We start from the raw sequence: 15,122 nt of genomic DNA on the forward strand, positions 1-15,122 counted from the left end.
GCTTGCCTATGCCGACGATTTGGCCTTAATATCGGACACTCCGGAGGAGATGGAGGCGCTGTTGAAGGCAGTGGAGGCTGCGGCGGGTGGAATTGGGCTTCGGTTCAAGCCCGCGAAGTGCGCCACGCTCCACATGGGGCGTGGGCGCGGTGGCCGGGTACTTCCCACCCGCTTCACTCTTCAGGGTCAGGAGATGACGGCCTTGGCAGAGGTGGAGTCTTACTAGCGCCTGGGGATCCCGACTGCCAACTAGGTGAAGCACGCTCCGCTGACGACGATCCAAGAGTTGGAGCGCGACCTCCGAGCCGTGGACGAGTCCCTCCTCATCCCTCGGCAGATGGTTGAGACGGTGGCAACATTTATAGACGGAGAGCTAGCGACCAAATCGGTCATGTGGCTTCAGCAGTAATAAAACTCCGTTAGATACTTACCTGAATAACCTTGACCTCAGTATTATAGTTGGTTGAAATTCTTGGATATGTAAGTCGGTGAAAAACGTAGAATGTAGATTTTTTCCAACGTTTCTGCCCTTACTGTGGGCCCTCCTCATGGTAATATATTGTAACGTTTCAGGGGGTTACGAAATAAATATGCGTACGTGAGCTTATTTAAAGAATTATTGAGTTTAATCTCTTAGCATAAGAAATGAACTCAATCCTTTAGCAGAAAAGTATTTATTGATATACAAAAAGTGGTACAAAGTAATAGTTTGAGTACAGAGTATGAAAATAGAAACGCGGAGCTACTCAGGGGTGAGCTGTTACTCTGCTGAGTGCTGAAACTGAACTGACTGAACTAGGAACTGCACTTGCAGATGTCTGCAGCTCATCGCATGCTTCGACAGTAGTATACCGGAAAAAGGTTTGTTGCGATCTGGCGACATCGGTCGGCAGCACGCTCCGAGCGGTCAGAGGGCATGGGATTTTTACTAGTGCAAACACTCAAAATACAAATAGCCGTCCATGCACACTAACACATTTCTCAACAAGAATCAATAAAGGCGAAAATAAAATGTTGAGGAAAGTTTTCAATGGCAGAGTACGTGTTTTCGGTTTAAGGGGTTAGGTGGGTTTCAAAAGCTCAAAATAGCTACATTTTTATGAATTTTTTTTTACTTAATCAACAGAATATTTCATTCCATCAATTTAACACATAAAAGATACATATTTTATAAGTAGTTTGTGAAATTTTCATCGAAAAATATTGAAAATTAAGGCGTGGACACGTCGTCTGCTATGACCCCTCAAAAAAAAGTTCTCTCGGCGTAGTCAGGATAACTCATGACAGATTTATCTGAAATGCAAAAACCAAAAATTTTCTGTTAGTAGATGTTCAACACTCGTACTTGGACGAAGGAAAAAAAAAAAAAAACAAAAATTACATTTTTGGCGGCGTTGAAAACAAAAAACCCTTATTTTGAGTAAAATTTGCACCCTTCATGGCCTTTAAAAATTACTTGGAATAGAAAAAAAAAAAATTCCTTCGTTCAAGTACGAGATAATGTTATTTTGAAGAAGTGTGCAAAATTTGAAAGAGATCGGTTCATAAGTTTTCGAGGAATCGTGACTACCGATTTCAAAAATGTAGTTTCGAGAAAAACGCGATTGAAGATTTACATTCAAATAACATGTAAATAATCGTACTTACACCGTATAATGATGCAAACCCACGTTTTTTCCACGTGCCATCACCTGACACAGTAACATCTGTCGTATCTTCAACATTATTTTCATCACACGTTAATTTTTTTTCTTGATTTGCAGCAGACAACAAAATTGTTTCGGCAACAGTTATGACGCACTCATGTATTTTATCAACATAAAAATTGTACGTTGACGCATTCAAGAATGAGGAACTTATATCCATCAAACCACAGAATTTTTTACATCCGGCAAGTCCTAAGCCTAGTATTCGCATCACAAAAATAAACGAACAATAGCTAAGCAGCTGCCTCGATATACCTGCCTCCATATACCTGCGTCACGCTCGGTTATAGCCTGATGGGTGAAACATCCAAAGGCTATATCTCTTAGAATATGACTCGGATCGTTTTAAAATTTTAAAGGAATATTCTCAACATATTCAATTATAAGATGAGCAAAAAAAAAAAAATTCCATTTTTTGAAATTTTGAAACCCACCTAACCCCTTAAAGTCTGAAACAAGACTGTTTTTACAATAATGCTGGTTAACGCAGCAACCTTATTCATTTTAAGACATAAGACGTTTATAAACTTCTTTTATCTATGATGACTACTAGATCATTAAAAAGGGGGTGAGACGGGTGATTTCACCCTGTGTAACAATAATATTAGTAAGCAATCATATAACAAAAGTTTTGGTTATATACAGCAACTTTCAGGTGAAATGTGTAGAAAAACGATAATTAGTTCGACAAGTAATGACGACCGGTCATTTTGGATAGTATGATCGGATTGGTGAGAAAAAACTAGCCTGAATTGAAAAAAAAGGTTCGTAGGACCATAATTAATAGAGATATTCGAATTGTTAACTTGGCCGCACCGAGTCGAGCGCAATTGGCCGGAGTCTCTTGATTACGCGACCAGGTGCGACGGACACGGAGAGCGCGGCAATTTCGTCGTTGAAATGTAATTAATTCACAGAAGGGATATGAGATAAATTATACATCATACCCGAATGTCTCAGGAACACGTACAATTTTGATTCATCTGAAAATATTGCATACAGCAACAACAATGAATTAATAGGTAAACATGTCTGTATCTCCAGTTATAATGGAAATTAAGGGATGATTTTTTTTCCATAATTAGCGTCTCAAAAAGACTTATCAGATCTCCCGAGAAAATTTCGATAACTCGAAAAATGACAAAGTTATTACCATTTGTTTCTAAGCAAAAATTTTATTTCCGCGAAAAACGTGCTTTATTGAAACAAAATTGGATTTATCTTATCAAATCCAGAAAGAGGGTAGTAAAAACTACCACCATGATTTATTTGCGCTCTATCAGGTCATCTGGGAGTAAACTATGGAGGAAGGGCGGATTTCGTGAGAAAAATCATTGTTGCCGTACTATATGACATAGCCGGGCAAACTTTGAGCGCTTCTCTTGAGGAAAGATGGTTCTACATTTTATGATGGATTTGAATAGTGTGGGTTGATAATTCGCCGACCTGTATGCAATAAAACAAAACAATCGAGTTTTTCATTCGTTGCTTTTTACGGCCAAACCAACAACGGTCCGTGATTTTTACATAGGACTAATTTTGTAAAAAACGACAAGATCTACAACTCCTCGCTGAAAATTTTTCCTCTAAACTCGATAAATGAAAAGATACAGTCGAAGTAGAGCGTTTTCAATTTTTGTTAATTTTTTTCTCGCAAAGCCGTTAACGAAATTCGTCACATTTTTCAGGATACGTTTCTCGGCATCCAACTGAGTGTCAAAAAATTTACAGCAATCACACATTTCAGAATAGAACTGGTTGAAATTTCTCTAGGTACATTCCGACTGTACTAATATATACCGCAGGCTAACGGGTCACGTGGCCAAGGCAAGGTGGCAAAATAAAAAATAATCTTCCTGGTGCCCAATACTACGATCATACGTAGAGATATTTCGTAAAAATCAGTGAGGGAGACGGGCACCCATTTGTCCGGATTACAATCTCGTGTTTAGCTTTCACGTTTTCGCTAATTCGTGTTACAAAATGACGCACAAGGCGGGGCCACTCGAGGCGTACAATAAATCTCGCAGAAGATTTCTTCGTGACAGAGAAGAGTTCTTTAACCCTTCAGTACCCACATTAATCGGCTTACCTTCTTTACTCTCGCCTTGAGAGAAAATCTCACGGCTTCTGCGCATGCGCATCACAGATTCTGAAGTATTTTTCTCATACAAATCGTAATGCATTTCAATTATTTGTAACAATAAGATAAGTTTTAAAAAACTAAAAAATTTAATTATTCTCAAATAATATATTTCATTTATTTCGAATAAATAGTGTTTTAAAATAAATAACACAACTGATCACATTCCTTTACACTAATAAGTAGATTTGTTTGAATATGTAAACAAACATGGCCGCTACGATGCAGCGGAATCATCCGAACGACGCCGAGATAAGATAAACAGGAAAATTTTTCATCCATTAAAACTCTCGCCATGAACAAAAAATCTCATGTCCTCCACAAAAAAATTATATTTTTTTCTTCATAATCAAAGTAAGTCAGTTTTTATTGTGCAGTTGAAAAGAATATAAAATTTGCTGAAGGTAAACAAAAATTAAAGTGGCCTCTATATTTGAATTTAGATAAATAATTGAGATTGAAACCGAGCATGAGTAAAAATCTCACAGCGCGGGTACTGAAGGGTTAACGAACTCCGTTCTTTCTGTGATCAGCCAAATACCGGAAAAACGTGGATTATCAAGCAAGCTGCAGTTTAAATAAGATCCGATAACCCGAAGCCACGCGAATTAATTTTAAACTATAGTGCGCATACGCATGGTGTACCTATAGATCAGACTCACACCGTCGAATCTCGTGTTTACCGGTGAGATTAACCCACGTAACAGACACACCGATATACTTCTCCCGGGAGTTAGTAGGTGTAAAGTCAACGTCGCATGTGTGCGTGAGAAGAGATCCGCGCGTCAACGTTGCCTGGACAAAGCGTCACACATACAACCCCGCGAATAACATCTGACAATGAGCCGGCGCAGCTGAATCGAAGAGCAAATTTCCCATCCCACACCCATCTATAAAAAAAAAATCCTTTCAACCAATTGTTTGGTGTGTAAGCGTGCAATGGATCTTACAGTCCTCTGCATTCTCATATATTGCACTGCTACATCGCAGTTTTGACTCAAGAAAACGCTGACAAAGAAAAACCCGCGCGTATGAGCGAATCATTTTGTGTGAGTGCGCGTAGAAACATAACACCGGTCTGCAACAAAATCCTCCTTCAAATGAAATATTACAGATATAAAGGTTTTAATTTGCCGAATCTATAGGTACATGTTTTCCATTTGTTGCTGTGACGTATAAATTACGTTATATGATTTTTTTTATTGTACAAAATGCAAAATTCGTTTTGTTTTGTTTTTGCATTTACACTGCTTTTACCTATTTAAATAATGTCTGTATGTAAGTGCATACAAAACTAGTTCGAACTGATAGAAATAGAAAGAAAGATATCGTCTTAACCGGTGTTTTCACACCTCTGAAATGTATGTAGAGCCAATGTATGCGACTGCGCAGTTCTTGTTGTAAATTCGTGAAAAGAAAGATAAATACGTAATAACTAGAATTATACTAGTAGATATATTTTCTGACGATTTTAATTTTAAAATTTTTCAACTTCACAACTTTTTTTTCATAAATATCGATGCTATCATTAGTGTATTATTATAAATTGTGAGCAAATATGGCATTTTCTTGCAAAAAACATTACGTAAAAAGTATACGTCGTACACATTTTTTATTACTGTATTTCGATACAAGAGCATCAAACTTATTATAATTATATACAATATAATAAGGAGAATCAAAAGTTTTTGTTTTTGCAGACCATTGTAATAGACGCCGAACGATCCGCGGCATAGCCGCGTTGTTTATATTTTCACCGGACTCGACATAAGAAGGGTATCGCTGTTACCATGCCGAACGGCGAACCCAGAAGGTAGAGGAAGGGGCAAGGGGAGGTAACGCCACAGAGTCGAGGCCGTAAACACGGTATAACGTATACACGCGTCTTGCTCGAGCCCGCCCAACACCCCGCGGCCGCCGCTTTCATCCAGCTGACCGACTACGACGCTCGCTCAAACGAGCAGGCTCCGCCTCACAACAAAAGCGTGACTTAGTTCTTCCAAGGCAGCTGACCAGGTCAGTAGGCGCTGTGAGGAAGACACGAACGATTCGAACACGATCTCGTGCAAGGAAAGATTCAGAATCTTCTGTGTTGACTCAACAAGTAAGCGCGTTAGAACACGCAGTAACGCAGACCGACGAATAATACCAGTGATTCACTATCGAGTGAAAATTCGGCATTTGACGGAAATACTAGCCGCGGCTCACGCCAGCGGGGAGAGAACCGCGACCGCGAAATACGAGAAGTCGAACGTCGGCAGGCGGTCAGCCTGATACAAGAACGCGCTGCCGAGAACCGCGCTGCATCTCAAACGACACAGCGTCGAGATTTGTATCGTTTTCCACGCGCTGCGCGAAACGACGAACGACCGCGTCAACAACCAAGGCCGTCATTCAACGCACGTGCGTCCGCGCCGCCACAACCGACCCCGAACAGTCAAAACTCGGCGTATCGCCCGATTCGTAACTTCGCAAAACTCTCGCGCGACTGAAATCTAACGTTTCCATCCGAAGACCTCGCGCCGGAAGATTTTCTACGCGACCTCGAGCGTAGAGCGATCGCCGAAAATCTCACAGAAGAGCTTTTATAAGCGATTCTAGCTTTACTGTATGGTACTAAAGGTACTAAAACGTTTCTAAATGAATAATACTCTATCTACGTTACGAACCTTACCGTAAAAGTTATTTTTCTGTCGAGCAAAACTTGTATTCCAATTGCTTGACCATTCGAAAAAAAATGTGCGAGTAAGCGAAGAAATGCATAGGACTGAAAATACACCTCGCAACAAGGCCTACATCTTTGGTGGATACATGTCGAGATACATGTTTCGTCAGAAAACTCATATTTACCGAGATATTCAGCGAAAAGAACTTTTTTGTTCTGAAAAAATGCTTCAGAGGTCATAGCGATAGATTTAAAAATTTTTTTTTTTTTTTTGGTGAGCTTTTGTGTAACATTTCTCACAAATACGAGCATCGAATTTGAAGTGGGTCGATTCCTTCGAGACATAGTTTAAATATTGGAGTTATTTTTTAGCAGGCTTCTGCGTTGCATTCGGCATGGAAAGAAGTAATTGAAAAAAGATCACTGTCCCGATCGGATTATTCCACCACATACATAAATTGATGGGTGACCCTTTCTGATCACCTTAATTAACTGAGGACTAGTTCATGGATTAAATTCTTAGGGACGGAAGGGAATTAAATCATGTAAACGAACCAGGATTGGGTAAATTTTTAGATGAATAAAAAGTGACAACTTGTATTTATTAATGAACGAATAATTCGCACCGCTCTGTAACACCTTGCACGATGTTTAAGCTGCGAAGAGACATAGTCAACAAGATAACTGCGGCGACTATGTCTCCACATAGGCCTATGCCATACACTCGGGTTGTAAATATATTTTTGTTCTTTCTATTGTTGTAGCTATTTTCCGTATTTTTCGAGTTTTCTATCCGCGAACCTTTTTTGGGTTTTTCCCTATCCTGCGGTACCTGGAAGGTTAGCCTTCGCCCAGCGTCACAGGGCCATGTCAAATGTGGCGACCAGCTATATAGCGAGCCAGGTTTTTCCAGGTTCCGTTTTCTCGACTTCATCATTCTTTTCAAAAACCTTTTCTATCCTTTTCTAATATTGCTTTCCGGCACGTATGTACCTAACTACCTATTTACGTACGATGCCACTGTATCTAACGAACTTTCGTGCGGAGAGGTCGATCAGTCCACGCGACCTGAGTATTCGACCTCTCACCTATTAGCTCTCAAATTTCTGTACATACTCTTGTAAATAAATCGCCTACGAGTTCCTATAAGCTGTGTCGTTATTCGCATTCACTCGGACAATCACCGCATAACTGTACGGTGACTCTTACGCAGAAGTTTCTCACATCCTGATCCTCAATCGGGCTATTAGACGAGCGACAATCGACTTACGGTGGTCGAACTCGACGAGCACAACCGCGTTTGAAAAGTAAACTCAATCGTATTCAAATACGATTGAATTTACGCGCCTACTTATGAATCCTAATCACTTCCCGGTGGGTGAAAATTTTAAAACTTGAATTAGCGAATAAATAGGATAAAATTTAAGTCAAAGGAAGTAAAATAAATAAGTAAATAAATAACAGAGAAAAATAAAAATTCGAACGTGGAGACAAAAAAAAAATAAAAATTTAAAAATCAGCCAAAGAGATTGTCCCGTCTCCTCGCGTCGATGGTACGATACCTGATGAGGTTGTTGATCTCACCACCCTTTTGATGGAGTGAAAAGGACGTCACGCAAATACGGGAACCTGCGTGCCAACTTAATCTTGCGCGGTGCTTTTATTTTAAGAAAACTCAACACTTTATTCAAGTATACGTTTGTTACAACGAAGATTTTAAGTTAAAGGTATGGAATTGAAGAAGTTAGTAAGTGGACGTGAAGCTAACAGTCAAACAGTGGATGTGACGTTAATAGTTCGATGGTTGTCGCTAGACTGACTTCCGTGATTGACAATTTCGAGTTCCTTAGAAAAGAAGGCGTTGACGTTTACTTCGTTATTCGAATATTAAGAAACAGATGATTGGTCAAGCAGATCGGAAAACCCAAGAAGGAGGTCCAGAGGTCGCCAATCACGGAAGAGTTGTAGTTTAAATTGCCAGATGGAAAATCTGGCGAAAATATTGAGAAAATAAAAAATTTGCGTAGGCTTAAAACAAGGATGCACTCTATAATAAAATTATATTACTGACAGCTGGCACGCAGACTCGACAAATTTCTTGACTTAGAAACTTCCCGAGTTTAAGGAATAAAATCCGAACGTGACGGTTAGCGTGGACACAAAAATTAAAAATATTCAAAAATTGTCCATTTGGCAGTGTCTCGCATTAGAGACGCAAAACATAAGGTTGCCGTATGGACGTAGAATAAAAAAGCAAAAGTTGAGAGATAGAGTTTGCCAGCTTGTCAGATGAAGGGCTTATAGCCTTCGTTTATGGCCTTCGTTTATGGCGGTCAGGTAAGAAAGCATTTTTCGCATCTGACAGCCCATCAAGTGAAAATTTAAATATAAGAAAAAATCATCGAAAGACATTACAAACGATATTACGGTAACTATAGTTTGTTAGTCTAGATGCTGCTTGATACGCAACATACTCCCCCCGTTGAGAGGGTTACCGATCAAACAAAAAATCAACATTGTTAGCAGTTAGGTTACATAATCGGTTTAGAGTTCTTCACCGCTCGTAGATGCGATTGTCCTTTCAATATTTTCAATGGGCAGTGGTGCAGATTTTTTAATGCTTTGATAAAAGGTCCCAGTCGCCGTTTTAACCTGGACGGTCCGGATGATGCCGTCTGCTCCCGGATGTGCTGCAATGACGCGACCCAAGTGCCATTGTAATGGTAGAAGATTATCGTTTTTAATGACGACAATAGATCCAACGTCGACGGTGTGGTCTCCCCTGTTCCATTTATGTCGAACATTGAGCTCATTGACATATTCCTTGTGCCATCTTGACCAGAAATCTCGTTTGAGTTTCTGTACGTGTTTCCAGGTGGATAGACGGTTGGATGGTGTTGTGCTGAAATCAATCTCAGGCAAGCTAGTTATGGGTTCGCCAATAAGAAAGTGACCAGGAGTAAGAGCTAAAGGGTCGTTAGGATCCGAGGATAAAGGGTATAACGGTCTCGAATTCAAAATACTCTCGATCTCAATTACGAGAGTGTTGAAATCTTCAAAGCAGAGAAGAATATTTCCGAGGATCCGTCTCAGATGGTGCTTAAAAGATTTGACCGCTGCTTCCCAGATGCCACCGAAGTGTGGTGATGACGGAGGGATAAATTTCCATTTGATCTCCTTTGTCAATAAGAAGTTATGCACCTTGATGTTATGTTCGTTTGAACCAAGTAACCTCTGAATGTCTTCGATTTCGGTTTTTGCTCCCACAAAGTTCGATCCGTTGTCCGAGCTGATGATCGAAGGTTTTCCACGTCGAGCTACAAAACGGCGGAGAGCAGCGATGAAGCCTTCAGAAGTCATGTCGCTAACAACTTCGAGATGAACAGCCTTGACTACGAGACACACGAAAACCGCGACGTATATTTTGACTCGGGCTCGATTTCGGAATCGTTTTTCCTTCGTGTAGAATGGACCGCAATAATCCACCCCAACGTTGCAGAATGGTCGTGCTTCTGTAACCCGGTCTTTAGATAGTTGCCCCATAATATAGTTTATGGTTGGTGGCTTTGCTCGCATACATTTTACACATCGAAGTATAATTTTGCGAACCTGATTTCGTCCGTCAATTATCCAGTAACGTTGTCTCAGGCTGTACAAAGTAGACTAGACGCCTGCATGGCCATGAGATTGATGGTCGTTTTCAATAATGAGGTTGGTTATATGATTCGACTTTGGAAGTAAAATAGGATGACGTTGATTGTGTGATATGTCTGCGTGTCGCAGTCTTCCTCCGACACGTAAAATTCCGGCTTCGTCGAGGAATGGACTGAGTGATAACAACCGACTTTTCGAGTTGAGGGGTTTTCCGTTCTGTAGATCGTGGATTTCTTGCATGAAGCTGCTAGATTGAACCAATTTGATTATCCGTTGATTAGTTTGTCGGATCTCTTGAACGGTAGGAATGCCCTTAAATTGATTATCCTTTTTCATTCGTAAACAATACGATAGTATCCGTCGTAATTTGCCAATCGAAGAATATCGCTCGAGAATTTCGTGGTTGTTGACGGCAACGGTGAAGCACAAGTCCTTTCTCATTTTCTCGTCCAGTGTTGGAATTTGAATCTTGAAGTTCGGCCATGTGCTTTCTTCTTCCTTTAACCAGGATGGACCCGTTCTCCAGAGATCGTTTCGTAAAAATTCTTCCGGCGATTGACCCCTAGATAATTGATCGGCAGGGTTCTCGTGCGATCGTACGTGTCTCCAATCGTCCGGATTTGTAGCTTGTCGTATTTCGACAATTCGATTCGCGACAAATGTTTTCAATTTATGGGGGGATGTATTGATCCAGTGTTGTACAATCGTAGAATCAGTCCAGAATATCGAACGATCTATTTGTACATTGAGCGCCTCCATAACGGTTTTATGGAGGGTTGTTAGCAGCTTAGCCGCGCAAAGTTCGAGACGGGGTATCGTCTGTACCCTTTTCATTGGAGCGACTCTTGATTTTGTGCAGACAAGTTGAGAATACACTTCTCCTGAAGAGTTTGTTGATCGCAAATATCTACAAGCTCCATATGCCTTTTCGCTAGCATCGCAAAAGCCATGGAGTTGTATTTTTTCGGAATTGCTGGATACTATTTTCCGCCTGAATGTCAGGTTGTGTAATTCGGAAAGATGTGACGAAAAATCGACCCATTCAGTATGAATATTGGCGGGTAGCGTTTCATCCCAAGCCAGCTCCAGTTTCCATAATTGCTGCATGATAAGTTTAGCCGTAACAATGACAGGTTGGAGCAGTCCCAGAGGATCGAAGATTTTCGCGACTTCGGAAAGAATAATTCTTTTTGTAATTTTATTGGGAATCGCAATTTTCTTCACAGTAATAATGATGGCGTCTTGCTGTGAGTTCCAATAAATACCTAAAGTCTTCAATGTTTTGTCATCGCCGGATTGTAGTTGTAAATTGATCGATTGATCCGTCAGGCCGCACAGGAGGTCAATCGAATTTGACGCGCACTGTCGCAAGTTGAATTTGCCTCGATGCAATAAAGCAATACTTTCGTCTCTAAGTCTGGTGGCTTCTTCGAGGGTCAGAGCTCCCGTGAGCAGGTCGTCGACGTATAAGTCCCGTCGGAGGATATCTGCTGCCAAGGGAAATTGTTCCGCTTCGTCCATTGCGAGTTGATGCAAGCTTCGTATGGCCAGAAACGGAGAGGCTGATAGGCCAAAGGTAACTGTGTTCAGCTCATTGTTTATTTGACCTTGCTCGTCACGCCACAGAATTCTTTGATATTTACGATCTTCGGGCCGCACTTGTACTTGAAGGTACATTTTTTCAATATCACCTGTCAATACATAGTTGTGGGTCCGAAAGCGCAATAAAATTGTAAAAAGATCAGCTTGTATTGTCGGGCCAACCATTAATGTCTGGTTAAGAGAGACACCCGTAGTGGACGCAGCTGATCCATCGAAGACGATTCGAGTTTTTGTCGTAAGGCTTGTTGCCTTGACGACTGCGTGGTGGGGCAGGTAAAACCCTTCTTCCCGGGCATCATAAACCCTTGACAGGAACCCCAAGTTTAAATATTCGCAAATGATCGCGGCGTAATTTTTGCGCAATTCTGGGTTGTTCTTGAATGTTCGTTCTAAACTATAGAAACGTTTTAGAGTGATTTCGCGTGACTTCCCGAGAAGCTTGTTATTGGCCTTAAACGGTAATGGACGATGTATCGGCCTTCCTCGATTCGGCTCACAGTGGCCGAGAAATGATCCTCGCAGGCTTGTTCCTCCTTAGATAAATGTTTGTTGGAAGGACCTTCGTCGATTTCCCAGAATGCAGAGATGTCTGGTGGAATTTCGGATAGATAACATCTAAAATCCGGTTGTGGTTTAATGGCAGGAGCCACATTACCTCCAATGACCCATCCAAGTTGTGTTTTTTGTAAGTAAAGATCTGGCCCGCCAGGTGAGGATAAATTGATCTGCCCGATTGACAGGAGAGATAATGCCGGTCCTGCGCTAATGAGCATTTGAACGGGTGCCGGTTTATGAAAGCCGGGATTGGCCAGATTAATATTTGGAGAGATTGGTATTAATTCCCGATCAATTTGCGTATCAGGTACGAGTGACGCAATGCGGGATACAGTAACGAAATCCAATGTCCTGCTGTAATTGTTGTCACGTGAACTTATCATGACCGTGACACGTCCTTGGCTCTGTGTGGCAAGGCCGTTAAGGGTCCTGACCGATAGGTTGCATCGTTTTCGTGGTAATCGTAATGTAGCAGCGAAGTCTTCGGTGACGAAATTAGCGGTAGAGCATGTGTCGATGAGAGCTCGGCAAGGTATGTGTGTTTTATGACGATCGGTCGCGTTGCCCATTGCAGTCACCATAAGTTTACTGACCGAGGTATCGACGATGAAACTCATACCTGCTTCGGTCTCCCTTGTCGGAGCCTCAGGTAGTCATGCTTCTTCCGTGGTCGTTGTGTCGGCGATTACGCGACGAACCGTCGTATGATGTTGCTTATGGCATTCACGACACCGTCCCTTGGAGGTACATGACCTAGTTTTATGTTTTCCTCGCAAACAATTGAGGCATAATAATTCGCGCGACGCTGCCTTGATGCGATCTTCAATCGAAAGATCGATGAATTTCTTGCACTGATAAATTGCATGCTTCTCTTGACACATCGAACATTTCCATGCCTCGTTGGTGGTGGTGGAAAAGGTCTGATGAGTACTCTTGCTACCTGCGTTTAACAACTTGCCACCCGCGAGTAATGTTTTTTGCCCTTTGCCTGCCCTGCGTTGTTTGGGTTGGTTTTGGTTCGGAACAATTCGCGTACTTAATTAGAAATTGTATCAATGATTGATACGACGGAAGTTTATTGTCCTCCAACATTAACTCCCATTGCCGCGTTAAGGGTTTACTAATTTTTCTCATGATGAGAGAGAGTATCACACAATCCCATTTGTCGACTTCTTGTTTGAGTCCCTTGAGGGATCGAAGATGCTGTTGAATGGTGTCTACGAGGTCTTCTATTGCATCCGCATTTTCATTTTTCACAGGCTCGAGATTTTCTAATATGTTCCAATGTCGCAAAATTGTTTTCCGAGTATTGTCATATTTTGAAATTAATAAACCCCATGCATCACGGTAGTTGGCTTCAGTAGCCTCTAAGGAGTTTATTACCTTGGCTGCCTTGCCCGTTAAAGCCGACTGTAAGTACTCTAACTTTTCCGAGTCTGATAAATCGTCGTTTCGATTAATCATGGACATGAATCGCGTTTTGAAAGTCGCCCACGATTCCAACTGATCGTCAAATGTCGGTGGGTTGAGTTGAAGAAGCCTTTTATGTCTATGCTCCTGACCCCGAAAATTAAAAGGGTTTGGACTCTCGCGAATTTCTGTAGACCGCTGTGTAGTTGGCGGGTTGCATGCACGTATGAGTGCTCTCGCGCGAGCCGTCGCGTCATAATAATTGTTTTCGATTTCCATTCGGACCGATTCGTGATCTTCTTCCGGTTGTTGCAATTCTAACATGGTTTGTACTTCGTGGAATTCGTTAAAATATTTCTCCATCCCCTCCATGCGGATTTCTAAGCGGTCAAAGGACTGCGAATTTTCCGCCGATTCCACAAAATTCTTGAATATGGTAATTTGGGCCTTAATCGTTTTTCTTCGTACCTTACACGCCTCGATGGTGAGTAGTGGAGACGTCGGTGTCATTGCGGAAACCAGTTCATTATTTCCCGGCATCGCGAATATTTTATGGACGTAGGAAAATAGGAAAACGACCGATAAAACTATTAAGGGATGTGTGGAATTGGCTAACCAAGTACAAGCTTACCGTTGATGATCAGAGATCCGGGTGTTGTTTTCACTGAATGATGTCGGATGCCCCGTTGACAATGATTGTTTCTGCAGTATGTAAAGTCTGCAGGAATAAATACGACTGCGTCTGCTTGTTCACTGACACGCGCACTATGGACCGCACTGTGAAGTGGTGAATGTTCTTTCTGTAAAATGACGGTGCAATACCGGAATCTAGCTCTTCTTAAACGAATTTTTCCCGAACTATGAATTCGATACTTGATGAGAGGATTATAACGTCACGAACGATTCACACTGAACTGTGGAATGTACCAGATATAATATCCGGCTCGAAGGACCAAAAAATGTCCAGTTTCCTCGCGTCGATGGTACGATACCTGATGGGGTTGTAAATCTCACCACCCTTTTGGTAAAGTAAAAAGGACGTCACGCAAATACGGGAACCCGCGCGCCAACTTAATCTTGCGCGGTGCTTTTATTTTAAGAAAACTTAACACTTTAGTCAAGTATACGTTTGTTACAACGAAGATTTCAAGTTATAGGTATGGAATTAAGAAGTTAGTAAGTGGACGTGAAGCTAACAGTCAAACAGTGGATGTGACGTTAATAGTTCGATGGTTGTCGCTAGACTGACTTCCGTGATTGACAATTTCGAGTTCCTTAGAAAAGAAGGCGTTGACGTTTACTTCGTTATTCGAATATTAAGAAACAGATGATTGGTCAAGCAGATCGGAAAACCCAAGAAGGAGGTCCAGAGGTCGCCAATCACGGA

The 15,122-nt window shown here is 41.5% G+C and overlaps 4 protein-coding genes across 4 annotated transcripts; all 4 read right to left on the reverse strand.

Moving 5' to 3' along the window:
* Positions 1-9,058: 9,058 nt before the first annotated feature.
* LOC124211293 (uncharacterized) lies at positions 9,059-10,057 on the reverse strand. Its single transcript, XM_046610201.1, has one exon. It carries the CDS (start codon positions 10,055-10,057, stop codon positions 9,059-9,061), a length of 999 nt encoding a protein of 332 aa, XP_046466157.1.
* Positions 10,058-10,177: 120 nt separating this feature from the next.
* On the reverse strand, positions 10,178-11,845 carry LOC124211294 (uncharacterized). The gene has a single exon (XM_069133865.1). The coding sequence runs from the start codon at positions 11,843-11,845 to the stop codon at positions 10,178-10,180; it is 1,668 nt and encodes a 555-aa protein (XP_068989966.1).
* A 332-nt stretch (positions 11,846-12,177) lies between these two features.
* On the reverse strand, positions 12,178-12,942 carry LOC124211296 (uncharacterized). The gene has a single exon (XM_046610204.1). The coding sequence runs from the start codon at positions 12,940-12,942 to the stop codon at positions 12,178-12,180; it is 765 nt and encodes a 254-aa protein (XP_046466160.1).
* Positions 12,943-13,261: 319 nt separating this feature from the next.
* Positions 13,262-14,245, reverse strand: LOC124211303 (uncharacterized). The gene has a single exon (XM_046610227.1). The coding sequence runs from the start codon at positions 14,243-14,245 to the stop codon at positions 13,262-13,264; it is 984 nt and encodes a 327-aa protein (XP_046466183.1).
* Positions 14,246-15,122: the final 877 nt, after the last annotated feature.

Source organism: Neodiprion pinetum, chromosome 2 (assembly GCF_021155775.2).
Source record: "Neodiprion pinetum isolate iyNeoPine1 chromosome 2, iyNeoPine1.2, whole genome shotgun sequence".
Classification (NCBI taxonomy): Eukaryota; Metazoa; Arthropoda; class Insecta; order Hymenoptera; family Diprionidae; genus Neodiprion; species Neodiprion pinetum.

What these genes read in the sequence shown, in the direction of transcription:
- LOC124211293 (XM_046610201.1), bottom strand. Translation starts at nt 10,057, where the DNA reads ATGGGGCAACTATCTAAAGACCGGGTTACAGAAGCACGACCATTCTGC.
- LOC124211296 (XM_046610204.1), bottom strand. Translation starts at nt 12,942, where the DNA reads ATGAGTTTCATCGTCGATACCTCGGTCAGTAAACTTATGGTGACTGCA.
- LOC124211303 (XM_046610227.1), bottom strand. Translation starts at nt 14,245, where the DNA reads ATGACACCGACGTCTCCACTACTCACCATCGAGGCGTGTAAGGTACGA.
- LOC124211294 (XM_069133865.1), bottom strand. Translation starts at nt 11,845, where the DNA reads ATGTACCTTCAAGTACAAGTGCGGCCCGAAGATCGTAAATATCAAAGA.